The sequence below is a fragment of the Lathyrus oleraceus genome, chromosome 5, assembly GCF_024323335.1.
Source record: "Lathyrus oleraceus cultivar Zhongwan6 chromosome 5, CAAS_Psat_ZW6_1.0, whole genome shotgun sequence".
Taxonomy (NCBI): domain Eukaryota; kingdom Viridiplantae; phylum Streptophyta; class Magnoliopsida; order Fabales; family Fabaceae; genus Lathyrus; species Lathyrus oleraceus.
In genome coordinates this window covers 246,129,327-246,148,861 of record NC_066583.1, presented here as the reverse complement: position 1 = coordinate 246,148,861, position 19,535 = coordinate 246,129,327, and the positions used below count along the sequence as shown (strand labels likewise).

Here is a 19,535-nt window from a genome sequence, read left to right as displayed (position 1 = left end):
TGGGATCCTCTCCATCAATGTGCAACAAAACAGTTACGATTGATTATCTTGGGGGATGATGAAATTGTCAACGATGAAGGAGAGATTGTCGTGTTAGAGGCTGAGTCGGAAGAAGAGCTCACACAAGAGGAATTAGAATGTAAAACTATGGGACTGTTTGGTGTATCCACTAATCTAAACCAGGTCCAGGCGATGAAATTGGAGGGATGTTTACAAGGTGCATCTATTCTGGTTCTTATTGACAGTGGAGCCACACACAATTTCATATCCCCTAAGGTGGTGGAAACCCTCGGATTGCCTATGGTGCCTTCTAATCCCTTGGGTGTTAAGTTAGGAGATGGTCATCGTGTCCTAACTAGGGGTAGATGCAATGGAATTCAACTGAACGTGGGAGCGGTGCAGATTTGTTTTGATGCTTATGTACTGGAGTTAGGAGGTGTGGATTTGATTTTGGGAGTTGTGTGGCTGGAAACTTTGGGGAAGGTGACCATGGATTGGAAAGAAATGTCTATGGTGTTCAACCATAAGGGCAGTATGGTGAAATTACTTGGTCAAGATGTAGATGATAAGATGGCTACATTCCAAAGCATTATCACTCCTTCTCGAATGATAGCAGGCTGTGAATGGCCTACCTTGATGGAGGTGCTAGGATCACCGGTGTCACGTGTCTCTGATCATCAGACTAAGGAGTTGGGAGGATTGTTGGATCGTTTTGTTATTCTGTTTAAAGAAATCCAGGGTCTTCCTCCGCCAAGAAACACTAGTCATTCAATAGATCCTGCCAAGGTTAGCAGTGTGTTATAATGGCCGATTCCTAAGAATGTTAAAGAAGTGCGAGGGTTTTTGGGGTTAACTGGTTATTACAGAAAGTTTATAGCCAAGTTACCACCAACATCTAAAATACATCCTACCTTTCACGTGTCACAATTGAAGAAAGCGGAGGAAAACTATACTACTACTACTACTCAGCTACCTATCAGTTTAGAGTCAGAAAAAGGGGACATTACTCCGGCCAAGGTTTTGTCATGGAGGGATAAGTTCGATGGTGGACAGCACAAGAGAGAATGGTTGATTCAATGGGAAGGGATGAATTTTGGAGATGCTACCTGGGAAGAGGAACTGTTATTGAAGAGTCAATTCCCTGATCTGCGCCTTGAGGACAAGGCTAATGTTGTAGGTGGGGGTGATGATAGGAATGAATCGGACCCCACAAGTGATGATGGGGATGTGTTAGTTAACAAAGATAATTTTGGGCCTAAACAGTGGAGGGTATATGTGAGAAAGAATAAGAAAGACCCAGTTAATTAGTATTCTCCAAATAAATAGGAGTCTCAGTTAGTTTGTTAGTATTTCCAAATAAATAGGAGTTAATTTAGTATTCCCTGTATAAATAGGAGTGTATGGAGCAGTAGCTAGGTATGCTAGTAGCTCTGGAACTTTTTTGTTTTCATATTCATTAATTAAATAATTTTCTCCATTCTATTCTACCTTTCCTCTGTTCTATCACAACACCTCTAAGATGATCCAACGTAACAAAGAACCTATTTATTTTAGCTTTAAATAGTGTTTTGGTCTCGGTAAGTTAGTGAATTTTTTATTTTCGTCCTTGTAATTTTTTTTGGTCTGAGTCCCTTTATCTTATTTTTGTGTTGGCTTTAGTCCCTAAAAATAAAATCCGTAACAAAAAATCCAAAGGAAAACTGCAGATTTTGATTTTAAGGACTAAAATAAATACAGTGACTAAAAAAAAATTACAGGGAACAAAATTAAAAACTCACTAACTTACTTGAACCAAAAATACATTTAAACCTTTATTTTAATTAATTATGAAAAGCATAGTTACACCCCCTAAGCTCTCCACCAGAACCTAATATAACCTAGATGAGCATATATCTCACTAACTTTTCAAAGTTAATCACAAAATGCTAAAATTTTAAATAACATCATATGCTAAAATCAAATTAGCCGGCTAATCAATGTATGGTCATTAATTAGTCAATAGTAATGTTATCACTCTCTTGTTTCTTTCGCATACTTTCAACCACAATAAAACAACTCCTGCAGGATTTGTCACTGTTTTTCATCTATAAGTAGCTAGAATGTAGAAACTTTGAATATATAGAAAACAAGTTGAGAGCAAGATGAAGAAGGTATCTCTTTATGCCTGTTTATTACTCAACTTGAGTCTTTTGTCTATTGTTTCAGATAGCAAAGCAAGTCAAGCTGATAAACTTGATGAACTGATTCTGTCCAGAAGCTCACAGAATCCTCCTAAGACTTTTTCTTGGGAAGAAGAAGAAGATACATTGAAAACTTCTTCTGCTTATGTTGTTCCTCCTCAAGAAGAGCAAAGGCTAGCTGACAAGATTGTCACTTTGCCTGGTCAACCCTATGGAGTTAACTTTGACCAATACTCTGGCTATGTGCCAGTTGATCATGAGGCTGGAAGAGAGCTTTTCTATTATTTTGTGGAGTCTCCATATAACTCTTCAACTAACCCTTTAGTATTGTGGCTCAATGGAGGTAAAAATTGCCTAAGAAACTTTTTATGCTAATAGCTTTTGTTCTTTTGTATCATGACAACATGTTGTTTGAAACTCACAGGACCTGGTTGTTCCTCATTGGGGTATGGAGCCTTTGAGGAGCTAGGACCCTTCAGAATCAACTCGGATGGAAAAACTCTATATCGTAACCCATATTCTTGGAATGAAGGTAACACAATCATCAATATAACTTTTTTTCTTCTTGAGACATGAATATCTTACCAACTTATATCATTGTGAAATATGCAGTTGCAAATGTACTTTTCTTGGAATCTCCAGCAGGAGTAGGCTTTTCCTACTCAAACACAACTTCTGACTATGAAAAATCAGGAGATAAGACAACCGCAAAGGATGCTTATGTCTTCCTTATCAACTGGCTGGAGAGATTTCCACAGTACAAAACAAGAGATTTTTACATAACTGGAGAGAGTTATGCTGGTCATTATGTTCCTCAACTTGCATCCACTATTCTTCACAGCAATAAACTCTTTAATCAAACCATCATCAACCTTAAAGGAATTTCAGTATGTTACTCAAACTTGAAACACACTGATAATGCAATATAACTAACAACCATATTATTGTATATCAAACTTCATTATTATGTTTACTTAAATAATTTCAGATAGGGAATGCTTGGATTGATGATGCAACAGGTTCAAAGGGGCTATATGATTACTTTTGGACCCATGCTTTGAATTCAGATCAAACTCATGAGTTGATTGACAAGTACTGTGACTTCACTTCTGAAAATAAATCAGCAATATGTACCAATGCAACCGCAAAGGCCTTAATCGAAAAAGGAAACATAGATTTCTATAACATATATGCTCCACAATGTCATGATTCTTCTCTCAAAAATGGTTCAACTGGTTATGTAAGTAATGATTTTGATCCTTGTTCTGATTACTATGGTATTGCCTATTTAAATACACCAGCGGTTCAAAAGGCTCTTCATGCAAAACCTACAAATTGGAGTCACTGCGGGTAATAATACATAATCCCTCTTAAGAAATTGCAAAATATTACTACTGGTTTTGACACCCGATAACTGTGTTTTTTTATGCTGATCAAGAATATGTTATTTTTTATGACAATTCATAGTGATCTTATCACTCAATGGAACGACAGTCCAATCACCATCCTACCAACCATCAAGTATCTGATCGATAGTGGCATTAAATTATGGATATACAGGCAAGCTCTATTGTGAATAATATAACATGCACACTCTTGTGAATAATGAGAGGTTGCAATTTAGTTTTTATCAAAATTCCAACTCCTAAATTTAGATGATGTTTTTTCCTTACAGTGGTGATACAGATGCAAGGGTTCCGGTCACAACTTCAAGATATGCAATCAACACCCTCAAGCTACCTATCAACTCCGCTTGGCGTCCATGGTATTCTGGAAAAGAGGTACTAGAATTAGTCTATTTAGCAACCTTTCTTGTAGAGCAAGTAATATAGTATTTTTGAAACATGACGAAATTGTGATAATGACAGATTGGAGGATATGTGGTTGGGTACAAAGGACTGACATTTGTGACAGTAAGAGGAGCAGGTCATCTTGTTCCAAGCTGGCAACCGGAACGAGCTTTGATTTTGATCTCATCATTCATCTATGGAATTCTGCCTCCTGTTTCACCATCTAATTAATAGCTTCTAAGCATGCTCCATGTTTCAAGTTTACTTTCTTGAAATGCATTTGTGCCAAATCTACTAGTTAGATTGTTATAAAAAAAATTAGTTTCAACTTTCAGTTAAATGTTTTTTTATGTTCTAACTGATTTTAATATAACTTTGGTATCTATTATAGCCTACTTCAAAAGTAACAAACAACTTCTGCATAGCTTTCTTTGGCCACAAATCGCTATGAAAACAAGGCGAATCAATGCAAGCCAATATCAAATGGGACGCGAACTAACAGTAAAAAAATAAATATAAGTCAAACCATTCTAATATTATTTTTACTATTATGACATGTACAAAAATTTAACAAAACTACTTTAAGAGAAATCATGAATAATCAAAGTGAGCACATCAGTCCAGAATTGATTGATTATCTCTTATATGCAAAGTTTGATTGTCGAAACAGATTGATCACTATGCATGAACAACATCTCTACTTAGTTCACACGAACAAAATTGGCGACAAGGGAGTTTCCGTTTATAGTGGTAATTGTGAACTAACAAAAACTTTAGAGAGAATACAGACTCAAAATTCTATAGCACTGACATCTCTGAAGAAAGGTGTCAATGTGTTAATATCGGTGTCTGAAATCGACATCGACATTTGTGATTACATTAAATTTATTCATTTTTTTAAATTATTACTGATACATCATCTATCATATATAAATCTCTAGCACGTCGAAAAAATGATCCAACGGGTTTTCAGTGATCCAATGGGTTTTCAATGTCAAACCTTTAGTTACGAATTCAATTCATGCACTTGCTTATTTTAAAAAAGTATATATATAACAACATGGAATGAGATGCTAATCTCATTGAATTTCCGAACTAAACCATTGAGTCTCTTACTACACTTCTACTACCCGGTTCGAGATACAATTGCATAATCCATCATATGCATAATCCATCATAGTAACTCACACATTCCAAACATGACTACTAGAATAAACCCTTATCCTAAGCCCTATAGAAATGTTGTGGCACCACATAATCCTAACTCACTCACACATGGATCCAACTCAGAGGTTGTGTTGTCTAAGTGAATCATCCTACATTATGCCTCATGACCCACTCATCATTTATATAATCTAAAGAGATGTTAAGAACCATATAACCCTTGGTTAGCTCACCTTAGTCATTTCCTCGTTTTAGCGGTTATCTTCCTCTTTGACACTTCACTTGTCTGTATCTGAAAAATTAGTGTATTATGGGTAAAAAAATTACAGAAGAGTGTTCATAAATCCTAGAAGAATGCTCAATCTTCTTGGATGGACCATTTCTACTCTTCTATCGTTTTTGTATTTTCTAGAGAAGGCAATCTTGATGGAGCCTTTCTTAAAGTTGGTCCATATTTGCATTGAGGTATCTTGACCCGAAACAAGGATGAAAGGATATGCAGCAAGTATGGTGATTGCATCATCCCTTAATGCACCTTCTTAGTTCTAGGTATTCTCCTGCCCTTTACTACTTTTAAAATAGATATTTTGTTGGAATAAGATTTGTTCATGCCCCAAAAAGGTTTTGATGATGACAAAGTATTTAAAGAACAATATGGTTTAGTAATGGTTATTCTAGTGTGTAGGATCAAAAGACATTAACCTTGATATAAATCAAGTTAATCACTCAGAAGAACCATTAAAGGAAAGAAAAGTTGGTTTGAATCTGAAGGATCATAACCAAGATTTCAGACTCTGAAGAGTCTACTCAAGTATTACAGATGTTGAACCTAAGCTTACTTGAAATACAAAGATCAGTAAAGCTCTTAAAACTAAAATTGTTTGAAGCAAGCAGACTCTATTGTAAAGGAATTATTATATGCATCTTCTGAACTAGTTTCATCAGCAATTCTAAAGATACTGCTTCAAAGGAATTTGTCTACATCAAGTCATTAACTCTGAAAGTAATTATCCAGACTAGTTCTGATCAAGACTTTGATGAAGGCGAGCTTAGAACCTGTGAACTCTAGCCTCTGAAGTCTCATTCCAACCAGGTTTTGAAGACACACTTTAGATTCTGCTCATGCTTTAACTAATTCTATAAAAAGCATCTGATTTAGGAAGTTAAATATAAGGATAACAATGACTCTGAGCAAGCTTCAACTAACGTCTACAAGAAGTTTTCGGTCAGAAGTTATCTAAATAAGATCATATGACAACGGTACACTACTTTATGTCAAATAAAGATAAAGTAATGTTGTCAGGATCTGATCTCTTCAACTGTTATGAACTCTGTTCTGCTCCTCTTAACGTCTTTATGCTTGCTGAGTTTTTAGCTCACTCAATTGTATAACAGCTAAATACCTTCAACGACTACTTGTACCTTTAGTAGTTTCAATCTTCAATGGATCTATTCTTAGTATCTATTTACAAAGAAGATTAAAAACATTCACAGCGTTGGTTGTCTCTTATCAATAATGAATGGGGTTGAAGAATCCATGACTGTGTTCATATAACTATGATACCGGTTCACAAAATGGATTGAGAGAGAGATTGTGTTTATTTAAAAAACACAGATAAGAGAAACACACATTAATAGAAAATATAACTACAAGGGTTAAGTGTGTGAGAGCAGAGTGAAAATGATCAAGAAGATCACCAGAACAGAAAGGCACAACAGAGAAGGAAATATGTGCTTGAAGAGAAGAAGATTGAAAACTTCAATCTCCACACTTAGGAGAAATCAACTTATATTCTACTCAACTGTGTGTAATCTTTGTGCATATGCTTAACCAAGACGCACACACATAAATATAAGGTTAATACCAGACGTTTTTGTTAAGAGATTCTGAAGACTATAGTTGATATGCTTAGAGTATGTCTCTTTCTGTTAGATTGAGCAAAGAAGTATCTTGTTGGATGCTTGAGCAAAGAAGTCTCTTGATGGGTGTTTGAGCAAAGAAGTCTCTTGTTGGGTGCTTGAGCATTGAAGTCACATGCTTGCAGGAAGAGCAAGAAGTCCTGAAAGGGTTGTTCAGGAATTGAAGTCTCATGCTTTAGGGAAGAGTAAGGAAGACTCGATCAGTGTAATTAAGAATTGAAGTTTCATACTTGCGGGCAGAGCATGAATTTCTGAGTGGTTTGTTCAGACACTAAAGTCGCATGCTTGAGGGCAAAACAATAAGTCTCGATCTAGGTTTATTAAGCAGGAAACATTGAGCTGGTGGCTTGATCACACTGAATTACACCGTGTTTTTGACTCGGATTTCACATGTTTATTAGGACTTTATTATCATTTTGTTTGTATTATGCTCTCTTTTCTCTTGTTTTCAGATATTTAGCACTTTCGGACTCTTTTGAAAGAAACGAAGCAAAAAGACCTAAAATTAGGGTTTTTCGGCGAAATTACACACATGGAGTTGCACATGGCGACCGCTATAGGAGAAGGCATGAGTCATCAGCCCTCAACCAGGAGCTAACCGCCATGTTCCCATGATTCACCCCATTTACACACATGGCGGGCACCATGAAGGGATGGCGGGCGCCACCTTTGGTAATCACGTCCCCACTAAGGAGAAGTTGGAGGGCACCATGGTCTTTGCAAGCTGCTGAAATCCTCTATAAATAGTTCGTTTCATTTCATTTTCTAGGCATCCAACTTAGTTTTACAACACTAAGCATATATTTATCATCTGTAATAGCGATAATCCGTCACATCGGGGGGTTATCGCACCTTAGTGAGATTGAGTTGGGTCACTTCGAGTTGCTGTCGTCTTTAGCTTCAGGAGTCGGAGGTTTATTTTTGTATCAGATTTAAAGCCCTCCATTTGGAGCAGGTTCTTATTTATCGCTTTATTTATTTATTTCTCGCATCGCTTTTATTTTATTTACTTTCTTTACTTTATTTATTTTCCGCACTCGCTTTACTTTATTTATTTTCCGCACTCGCTTTACTTTATTTATTTTTTGCACTCGCTTTACTTTATTTATTTTACGCACTTTACTCGCTCTTTACGCCTCACATTCTAAAACAAACTTTTCATCATGATCAATACCGTTGTGTTTTTTTGTGTTACCATGTCTGGCTAAATCTTTTAAAGGTTAGAATGTAAGGATCGCGGTTAAAGTAATGTTTCACATATTGAATCTGTAGAAATACTTTAAAGGCTGTTTTGATTTTTAACTTAAGTTTTCTAAAACAAACTTGGTTAGTTTTAATTATTCGAGGAGTGCGAAAGCACCCTGGCTTAGTAACTAGGAATTTTTATCACTTTAAGGAAAACTATTTTTGAAACCGTTTGCGGATGCGTTGATGGATTTAAAATCAGGAAACTCCTTGGGTAAACTTTCCAAATCAAAATAACTTTTCAACTAAGTTTACGAGTCTCATTTCTTAAAAATAAGTTTACTACTTTAGTGTTCTGCGCACCTTTTATAAGTCACAATAAAAGACCTTAATTTAAGGGTAAACTCGGTTCTGAATACGCGAAAGCGACAATTCCTGTTAAATGGATTCTTTTCAAGAGTAGAAAATATTGCCTCATAAGTAGTTTTATTTAGACAATCGAAACATCACTTAACTGATGTGAAATACATTCAACCTGTCTTTACCTGCATTTATTATTTACCGTTATTTTGCAAACCCAATATCTCTTTTATACTGCCTTAGATAAACACCGTAACGATAGTAATCGACAGATTGACGATTGGTCTCTGTGGTCTGTGGGATCGATATTCTTTTATATTACTTTGACGTAATTCGTGCACTTGCAAATAACACGATCATGGCTTAAGAAATTGTAATCAATCTGATTATAGTTAAAAGCTCTTGTGCTGCAAGGGGGCTGGAATACTCTCGGTTTGAGAGGAACCAAGATGTATTGTGTGTCTATTTATTTACTTTTGAAATTTATATTCAGATGTGCAACAAACTCAGAAGTTAGACTCTAATCTGATTCAACCTCTTACCTGTATCAGATTCTGAGCTTGACACCTTATGTTATAAAATAGAGTTAATAAAAGGAAGTAAATCTTTCATTGTTGTTACTCACTCTGGTATCAGACTCTGAACCTAGTTTAGAATCTGATGTTCTAGAATCATAAGTGAAAAGAATTTTTTCGGCATACAAAACTCAACCCCCTTCATTCTTGTGTATTTTTATCATCTTCATGTTATTAATCACCCGTTAATGTCTCCTTCACAACTTCGTTCATAAAGTTGGGCATATGTTCAATTCTTCTAGTATTTGTGTGAATACTTGAAAGAGAAGCCTTCTCTGGCCCTTTTCTTTCATCTCTTTTGTTGTCGTTGGAGTCCTGCAACTCAAACACAGAGTAGGGGATTGATTTCTCTGGTGCTGATCGCCCGGGGCTTTGGGACTCTTCCCAAGCAACCTCCTTTTGAAGATCGGTCTTTCTGGTCACCCTTATCCATCCTGAGGCTCACGCTACGGTTTACGCTAGTGGGGATGGAGTGAAGGGCAGATTTGCTCAGTTGTTCCCTAAGTACTGGATTCAGACTCACTTTCTTATGGAAAGTTGGGTGTATGTCTATAAAAATGAGGGTATCACTACAAAAGTTTTGTACCAAAAGAAATAGATTATGAGCTTTATCAGTGACCTGGGTTACAGGGAGCGAGACACCCCCACGGAGGAGGCTGGCCTGAAACGCTTGCAGCGCCTAATTGATATTCAATTTTTGATGGAGGACCGCTCCAGGAAGAAAGTAAATTCATTTTCAGTAAGTTTCGGAAGCTCTAAATTTTTGTCTTTATTTTTCTTATTCATGGCATATTCTTACGATCATGATTGTGTGCAGATTTGATGAAGGACAAAGTAAATCTACGCCTTTTAAGATGGGGATATGGTCGGCGAGAATTGAAGCAAGTTCTTCTAACACTGCTTTGAATATTCTTTAGAGGAAATAGAGTGCATCAGGGTCTTCCAACATGTCTTTTGCTGATAAGGTCGGGCTCACATTCTTCTAGAGATCGCCTCAACAACATGCATTAGCAGCACACATAGAATAAGAAGTAACATAAGAATTAGAAGGATAAGTAAGAGAAGAATATAAAGAAAGAAAGTTGAAATAGAATAAACGGTACCTGAGAATTTTGAACTCTTCGGAGCTTAGACCCCTCGCCGGAGCTCTGATTTAGTACAATCTTATTGATTTTACATTTCTGCACACTCCTTAATATTTTCCCATGTTAATTGTTGTAATTTGTTGCTAATGTGGTCGGACCGAGCACTTTAGTTAGGTTAGGGTTCGGTTTCTGTAGTGTTGATCACAATGTTCTCATTAGAATAGAACACGTCATTACAACAAACAAACAATAGAACTCTCTGTATGATTATTAAGGGAAAGTCCCATATTTATATACATATAAACTAACTAACTATCCTATATATGAGGAAAGATAGAAACGGAAATACATATAGGCCATATATAAAATAGAGGACTTAGTCTATATTTTCTATAATTGAGACACCCCCACAAGCTGGACTATGAAGGTTGAGTAGTCCAAGCTTGGAAATATGGCTTTCAAAGGCGGGTCTGTAGAGCTGCTTGGTTAAGAAGTCAACTACTTGTGTCTTCGTGCTGATGGGGAACAGCTTAAGGAGGTCAGCTTCGACTTTTTCATGGATGACGTGGCAGTCGATCTCGATATGTTTGGATCTTTCATGGAATGACAGATTGTGAGCTAGATATATCGCAAAATTATTGTCACAATAGACATAAGTTGGATGAGTGAAAGGACTGTTGAGATCTGTGAAAAGGTAGTGGAGCCATTGTATTTCGCATGCTAGACTTGCAAGGGCACGGTATTCCGCCTCAGAGCTGCTACGCGAAACAGTTGATTGCTTTTTGGATTTCTACGATATGAGAGATGTGCCAAGGAACACCGCATAACCTGTTACAGATTTTCTGGAAATGGGGCAAGTAGCCCAATCGCAATCTGCAAAGCCAGATAAGCACAAGTCAGTGGAAGCAGAATAAAAAATACCAGTGCCAGGGGCAGATTTTAAATATTGTAATACACGTAAAGCAACTTCGTAGTGAACAATTTTGGGTTTTGAAATATGTTGACTGAGTTGTTGAACTGCAAAAGCGATATCAGGGCGTATAGTAGTTAAATAAAGAAGTATGCCTATGAGTCTCCTATATTGGAAATCATTTTCAGATAAAGGAGAGTCTTGGCAGTGTAACTTTATTGAGTCTTGGCAGTGTAACTTTATTGAAGGATCATAGGGAGTTTTAGATGGTTTAGTTGCGAGGTGGCCAAAATCTTCTAACAGTTCAAGAGTATATTTTCTTTGATTAATGAATATCCCCATTGAAGCTCTGGCTACTTGATTAATGAATTGCCCTTGATTTTAAAAATGCCATGCATATATGTTTTTACACTTTTGATTTCAGATAAATCATTGCCAGATAAAACGATATTGTCAACATAAATTAGTAAAGCAGTAAATGAAGAGTTGTTTCTTTTTGTGAAGAGAGAATAATCAGCAAGGGAATGGTTATACCCAATTGAGATTAAAGATTCAGATAACTCGGAATACCATTATCGGCTAGCTTGTTTAAGTCCATAAAGGGACTTGTGAAGCTTGCAGACTTTGGTATTCGAAGGTTTAGAATCAGGAACAACTAAACCGGGAGGTAAAGTCATATAAACCTCCTCATGTAAGTCACCATGTAAAAAAGCGTTGTTAACGTCTAGTTGTTCGGGATACCAACCTTTAACAGAAGCTAAAGCAAGGAGAGATCTTACCGTAGTGAGCTTTACAATCGGAGAGAATGTGTCGAAGTAATTGATACCTTCAATTTGGGTGTAGCCTTTGGCCACAAGGTGAGCTTTGTAGCGCTCAGTGGAACCATCTGCATTGTATTTAATTTTATAGACCCACTTGCAAGCTATTGGTTTCTTGTTGGGTGGTAAAGTAACTATGGACCTGGTGTTAGTGGATGCTAAGGCACTTAGTTCAGTTTGCATAGCATTTATCCAGGAAGGTGATTTACAAGTCTGATTATATGTCTTTGCTTCAGCCATTGAGGAAATAGAGAGACAAAAAAATTTATATTGTGAGGAACAGTTGTTATAGTGTAAAGCCGAGGAAATGGGGAATGGATTATCATCGAAAGTGACAGTTGTGGTGGAATGGTTTGTAAGAAGGTTGTAGTGATAATCTTTGAGGTAACTAGGGGGTCGAATAGTCCTAGTGGATTGGCGTAAGGGAGCAGTTTCTAAGGGAGGAGTAGCAATGGGAGGAGAAATATTAATGGCAGAATGGGTTGGGGGATAATCAATGGGAGGATGGATAAGGATGGAATGGTTGGGACTGTTAGGGGCAGAATCATAAGGAAGAAGAGGAGTAGTGGTTGGTGAAGGGATTAAGGGTTCTAGGTCTGGTTCAAGTAAGTCAATATGGGGGGAGGTAGTTTGAGGTGGGGAAGGAATGTGTAAAGGGAAGGTGGTTTCATAAAAGATGGCATTGGGGGAAATAAAAAATTTATGGGAGTTTAATTCATATAATAAATAGCCTTTAGTACCATTTATAAAGCCTAAAAAACAGTTTTTCTAGCACGCAAATCAAATTTAGTATGATGCACATGTAAAGTAGAAGCGAAAGCAAGACAACAAAAACTTTTTAGGTGCAATAGAGTGGGAGTTTCGTTGTATAAAAGTTGAAAAGGAGATTTGTTTTTCAATAAGGGAGAGGGAATCCTGTTGATTAAGTGCACAACATGTTGAATCGAGAAATGCCAAAAAAAAATCAGGAAGGTTTGCTTGAAAGGACAGAGCCTGAGCCACATTTAGGATGTGTAGATGTTTCCTTTCAACCAAACTGTATTACTGAGGACATTCAACGCAAGAGCGTTGGTGTAAAATGCCCTTTGAATTAAAAATATCATGCATGAGAAATTCTGGACCATTGTCACTTCTAAGACATTTTAAAGTAGTAGAAAATTGGTTTTCAATGAAAGAAAAGAAGGTAGTGAGATGTTTGTGATTCTCACTTTTTAATTTCATTAAAATGGCCGAGGTGAATCTACTCTAATCATCCACGAGATACTAGTGCTAACAGGATATGGTAAGCTTTTATGCTTTGAAAAATGACAGGTATGGTAAGGTCCAATTTTATTAAAGGGAATGAAAGGAAATTGTACAGAAATATATTTATGAACAGAATCAGAAATATGGTCTAGCCTAAGATGCCATATGTTGGCATCATTGTCTAAAGTATAGCTAGCATTACAAGTAGAGGCAGAGGGAGGGTTACATGATATAGGTTCAACATAAAAAACATACAGATCACCCAAACGCCTAGCTAAACCAATCATTTTCTGGGACATATTCTGCAAGATCAAACATTTATCATGTTGGAAAGTAAAATAGCAAGTAGAAGTAGAAGTCAATTGTGTAACAGAAATCAAGTTTACATTAAATTCAGGTATGTAGTAAACATTTTGGAGAGTTATAAATTTTGAGAGGATGACAGTTCCGAAAATAGTAGCATTAGTTGTATTTCCATTGGGCATGTTCATAGTAAAGGGTGAGATATTTTTGAAGTGAGAAAAGTTTGCTAAAGAATTAGTACTCCCTCCGTTCCTTTTTAAGTGTCACATTTTGACTTTTTACACATACCAAAAAAACTAATTATTATTGTTACTTTTTAAACAATAATTCTCATTTTACCTATAATACCCTTAATTATATTCTACATTCATTTTACTTTTTCTCTCTCTGTAATAATTATATAGGGGTAATTTTGACAAAAGTGCATTTAATACTACCTTGAATTCTACAAGTGACAATTAAAAAGAAACACAAATTTATCAAGAAAGTGACACTTAAAAAGAAACGGAGGGAGTAATATGGTGCGTGGCACCAGTGTCAATTATCCAAGGTATAGAATATGTACCGAGTGTTCTTCATATTCATGTTTTGTTCTTCATGTTCATGTAATTTGATGGGTTTTGATCCATGTTATTTTTGCACCCACTTCTTTGTTTTATTTATTTTCTTAGTCATTTTATTTTCATTATTTACCTTTGTTTATTAAATTGATTAATTAATTATTTCGTCAAAAATAATAAAAATCAGATACTTTTGTTAAATAAAATCAAAATTGTTTTATAATAAAATTAAAGTGGATCAACATCAAATAATTGGTCACGGATTCCAACTGTTATTAAAAAAATCAATTCTTTTCAAATTAAAATTAATCTTTTTTCATGTTCAACATCATTTTCCAAACTTATTCAAAAGCACGTCAAATATCTTTTCTCAAATAAATTGGATGAAAAATGATGAATTGGAGGTAGGTCTCTCTTTTTCCCGAGTATTTGGATATTAGTTGTAGAATTTGTTTTTCGAATACTTATCTTCCATACTAAGATACGATAATTAACCGAATTTATTCCATTTTTTCGTGGATGAAAACAAATCAATTGCGCGTAGGTCTTTTTTTCTAGATTATTTGGATAGAAGTGGTATAGTTTGCTGTTCGAATACTCATCTTCCGTTAAGGAACTGTGACTCAATTCGCCTCACTTTTTTATAATAAGTTCGGATTAAATGATTAATTGGGCGTAGGCTTCTTTCTTCAGAGTATTTGGATACTAATTGTAGAGCTTACTTTTCGAATACTAATACTTGTCTTAAACCTAAAATAAATTTAACCCATCAAACTATCTTTTTTTCGCCTTAGCACGACCGAAAACCTTTTTCACAAACGAGTGATGCTTTATCCATTTCGAGACTATGCGCGAGCAACAAACAATATTTAATTGCTCAATGCAACCTAAGCATCACTCTCTAAAAGCAACAAACAATGTTTTCTTGCTAAGAACTACATTGTTTTGAATTTCTCATCGCATATGAGAATATATAGGAGTAAGACTCGCAATCTTGTCAAATACTCTAATAAAAAATATATTTTTAGTCATTTATTTCTTTTTATAAACACACAGTAATAATTGGAAGAAAACAAATACGCTAACATTCTATTCGTAAAACTAACTGAATGAATTTCGTTGAATACAACGGATGTGATGAGTGCATAACCAACTCCCAATTTTGAATTTGGTTGTCACAACCATTTTCGTTCTTTTAGAATTTTATCGACGTTTTTCTTTTTAAAAATAAACTTCGATAATGATTCTGTTGTATTTCGAGCGTTCGTATTTTTTAGGCCGCAACATAATAAAATGCTTACTTGCAAACCTTATTTCTTTCTGATGGAACAAAACCATCGTTTTGCATTGGCTTCTAGATCACCTTATTCAGATCCTTCTCAATATCATAGACTCGTGGTATGTCTCATTTACCCCACTATCACTTGCCCAGTGATCACTTACTCTTTCATATTATGATTCAATTGATGCAGCAACAAGAACAAGCACATTTGGACTTGGACGCTACCATGAGAGTTTTACGGTATTTAAAATCCTCACCGGACAAGGAATCATTTTACCAAAAGAAAATGACCTAAAACTTTGTTGAGTTTTGTGTTCTGATTGGGCTTCATGCCTAGTGACTCAAAGATCAATTTCATGATATTTGATGAAATTGGATTCAACTCCAATATCTTGAAAACAAAGAATCAAGAAATCGTGTCAAGATCATCTAGTGAAGCAGTCATTTCTCATGCCACTAGTGAAATCATTTGGCTGAGAAGCTTATTATAATGTCTACCCATTAATTGTGATTCACCCATAACTCTGTTTGTGACAATTAAGTTGCACTCCATCTCGCGACAAATCCCATTTTTCATGAAAGAACTAAGTATATTGAGGTGGATTGTCATTTCATATGTCAACATTTACAATCAAGCGTAATTTCTACTGAATACACCCCAACTAAACAACAACCAACTGATACTTTTACAAAATCCCTGGGCACTAATACTTTCTCTCAACAAGTGTTCAAGTGGGGTGTTCATCATACAACACACCAACTTGAGGAGAAGTAATAGAGTGTCAATAGTTATTACAATCTAACAAGTAGATTAGGCACAAAGTGCATTTCAAGAAAGTAAATTGAAACATGGATCATGCTTAGAAGCCATTAATTTGATGGTGAGACAGGAGGAAGAATTCCATAGATGAATGATGAGATCAAAGTCAATGCTCGTTCCGGCTGCCAGCTTGGAACGAGATGTCCAGCTCCTCTTACTGTAACAAATGTCAGTCCTTTGTATCCAACAACATATCCTCCAATCTGTCATTATCATAATTTGGTCACAGTTCAAAAATACTATATTACTTGCTCTAGAAGAAAAGTCACTAAATAGAGTAATTTCAGTACCTCTTTTCCGGAGTACCATGGACGCCAAGGAGAGTTGATAGGAAGCTTAAGAGTGTTGATAGAATATCTTGAAGATGTAACTGGAACCCTTGCATCTGTATCACCACTGTAATAGATAATACAAAAATGCAACATCTCATTATTCACAAGAGTCTACATGGTATATTATTGTTCTTGTGTATTCAAATTTTCATAGGAGTGTTAACACTTTGTTATATAATATGAAATTGAGCTTGCCTGTATATCCATAATTTAATGCCACTGTCAATGAGGTGCTTGATGGTGGGAAGGACGGTAACTGGACTGTCTATCCAGTTACGAATAACACGACTGCGAGTTGTCATAAAAAATAATGCATTCTTGATTAACATAAAAAAATACAGTTATGGAGGTGTCAAAACAAACAGTACTATTTTACAATTTCTTAAAAGGGGTTATGAATTACTTACGTGCAATAGGTCCAATTAGTAGGTATTACATGAAGAGCCTTTTGGACGTCTGGTGTATTTAGATAGGCAATACCATAGTAATCAGAACAAGGGTCAAATTCATTACTTGCATAACCAGTTGAGCCATTTTTGAGAGAAGAATCATGACACTGTGGAGCATAGATGTTATAGAAATCTATGTGTCCTATCTCATCTGAAGCTCTTATTGTTGCATTAGCACATATTGCTGAAACATTTTCAGAAGTGAAGTCACAGTACTTGTCAATCAACTCATGAGTTTCATCTGAGTTCAAAGCATGAGTCCAAAAGTAATCAAATATCCCTTTTAAATCTGTAGCATCATTAATCCAGGCATTTCCTATCTGAAATTTTTTAAATACAAGATAAGAAAGTTAGAGATATATGATTGTTAGTTATATTGCATTATCAGTGTTTGAAGTTTGAACAACATACAGAAATGCCTTTGAGGTTAATAACGGTTTGGTTATAGAGTTTATTGTTGTGAAGTATAGTGGATGCAAGCTGAGGAGCATAGTGACCAGCATAACTCTCTCCAGTAATGTAAAAATCTCTTGTTTTGTACTGTGGAAACCTCTCCAACCAGTTGATTAGGAAGACGTAGGCATCCTTTGCAGTTGTCTTATCTCCTGATTTGTCATAGTCAGAAGTTGTGTTTGAGTAGGAGAAGCCTACTCCTGCTGGAGATTCCAAGAAAAGCACATTTGCAACTGCGTATTTCACAATGATACAAGTTGGTAACATATTCATCTCTCAAGGAAAATCAGTTATATTGATGATTGTCGCACCTTCGTTCCAAGCATATGGGTTACGGTGTAGAGTTTTTCCATCAGAGTTGATTCTGAAGGGTCCTAGCTCCTCAAAGGCTCCATATCCCAGTGAAGAACAACCAGGTCCTGCGAGTTTCAAATATTATCTTGTCAGAATCAAATTGCCAAACTCAAAAATTTATGTAATCCTGAACTTATGTAGACTTGACTCAAACTTTGCTAATAAAATTTAGAGTTTATTTTAACGCGTAAGAGTTGATAAAAATAGAGTTATAAGCATAAAAAGTTTGTGAGACTTTTTACCTCCACTGAGCCACAATATTAAAGGTTTGGTGGAAGAGTTAGAGGGAGACTCCACAAAATAATAGAAAAGTTCTTTTTCAGTGTCATGATCAACTGTGACATAGCCTGAGTATTGGTCAAAGTTAACTCCATAGGGTTGACCAGGCAATGTGACAATCTTGTCAGCAAGCCTTTTCCCCTCTTGAGGAGGTACAACATAAGCAGAAGAAGACTGTGTTTTCAATGTATCTTCTTCTTCTTCCCAAGTAAAAGTCTTAGGAGGATTCTGTGAGCTTCTGGACAGAATCAACTCATCAAGTTTATCAGCTTGACTAGCTTTGCTATATGGAACAATAGCCAAAAGACTTAAGTTGAGTAATAGACAAGCATAAAGAGAAACCTTCTTCATCTTGTTCTTAACTTGTTTTCTATATATCATAAGTTTCAACTTTCTAACTATTTATAGATGAAAAACATTGGCAAATCTTGTAGGAGTCGTTTTATTGTGGTTGGAGACATGTGATAGAAACAAAAGAGTAATAACATTACTATTTATAGATTAGCCGGCTGATTTCATTTAGTTTCAACTTGAACGCAATGGATTGTTCATGTTTCTCTTTTTCTAGAACCATGTGAAGTTATTTAACAATTTAGCACTTTGAAAGTTAATGGGGTATTTGTTCCTCTAACTTATTGCTGTGGTTTATGCAGTTGTAATGTATCTCCATCCTAGTTTCTGAGAGCATCTGTAATGTTGTTAGTTAGGGGTGAGAATATGCTTACTCGAGGAAGGATATACATAAATACGTTTTACTTGTTCAAAGAATTTGAGGACTAAGTTGGCCCGTACCATGCTGTAGATTTTATTTTCAGTTATTATCACATTTATTTAGGGAATTGCTAATCCCTCCTATGCGATGATAAAATATCATATGAGAATTCAAAATTGTCTATTTTTTTTCTTCCGAACATGCATTTTCGGACTTATCATGTGCATCAGTCAAACATCACCCCAACTTAGTGTCGTCCCATATTTTTTCTAAAATTTATTCTAGAGATGCATTTTCTGAACAACTTAATGTACACTCTCATGCATTACTCAATGAAACATTTTTTTTTTTTAAATTGTTCCGAAGATACATCTCCGTATTTACACCAGACATAATCCAGAGATGCATCTCCAGAATTACACCGGACAATAATTTTTTACTTTGATTTAGAGATGGTCCGATGAATTTGACCATATATGACTTTGCTTTGTATAAATTAAACCACACACTTTTGGAATAATATGAAAGACATATATATATATATATATATATATATATATATATATATATATATATATTATATATATATATATATATATATATATATATATATATATATATATATATATATATATATATATATATATATATATATATATATATATATATATATATATATATATAAAAGTTAATAAATCTGGACTACACAAAGAAGTCAAAATAAAATACAACCGAAAATATGGCTCCTAATACAAATAC

General features: G+C 35.4%; 2 protein-coding genes and 1 long non-coding RNA gene across 3 annotated transcripts; 1 reads left to right on the top strand and 2 right to left on the bottom strand.

The window, feature by feature from the left end:
- The first annotated feature begins 2,043 nt into the window (after positions 1-2,043).
- Positions 2,044-4,304, top strand: LOC127083503 (serine carboxypeptidase 1). The gene is made up of 7 exons (XM_051023805.1): positions 2,044-2,523; positions 2,605-2,712; positions 2,793-3,067; positions 3,169-3,530; positions 3,648-3,740; positions 3,856-3,961; positions 4,049-4,304. Exons 1-7 carry the CDS (start codon positions 2,142-2,144, stop codon positions 4,199-4,201), a joined length of 1,479 nt encoding a protein of 492 aa, XP_050879762.1. The 5' UTR covers positions 2,044-2,141; the 3' UTR covers positions 4,202-4,304.
- Positions 4,305-9,032: 4,728 nt separating this feature from the next.
- On the bottom strand, positions 9,033-12,677 carry LOC127083502 (uncharacterized). The gene is made up of 2 exons (XR_007788451.1): positions 11,949-12,677; positions 9,033-11,132 (listed from the first exon to the last, which is right to left on the bottom strand). It is a non-coding gene; the product is annotated as an uncharacterized LOC127083502 (long non-coding RNA).
- A 3,570-nt stretch (positions 12,678-16,247) lies between these two features.
- On the bottom strand, positions 16,248-18,415 carry LOC127088043 (serine carboxypeptidase 1). The gene is made up of 7 exons (XM_051028954.1): positions 18,028-18,415; positions 17,743-17,850; positions 17,390-17,664; positions 16,937-17,298; positions 16,725-16,817; positions 16,488-16,593; positions 16,248-16,400 (listed from the first exon to the last, which is right to left on the bottom strand). The coding sequence occupies exons 1-7, from the start codon at positions 18,413-18,415 to the stop codon at positions 16,248-16,250; spliced, it is 1,485 nt and encodes a 494-aa protein (XP_050884911.1).
- Between the last annotated feature and the right edge of the window lie 1,120 nt (positions 18,416-19,535).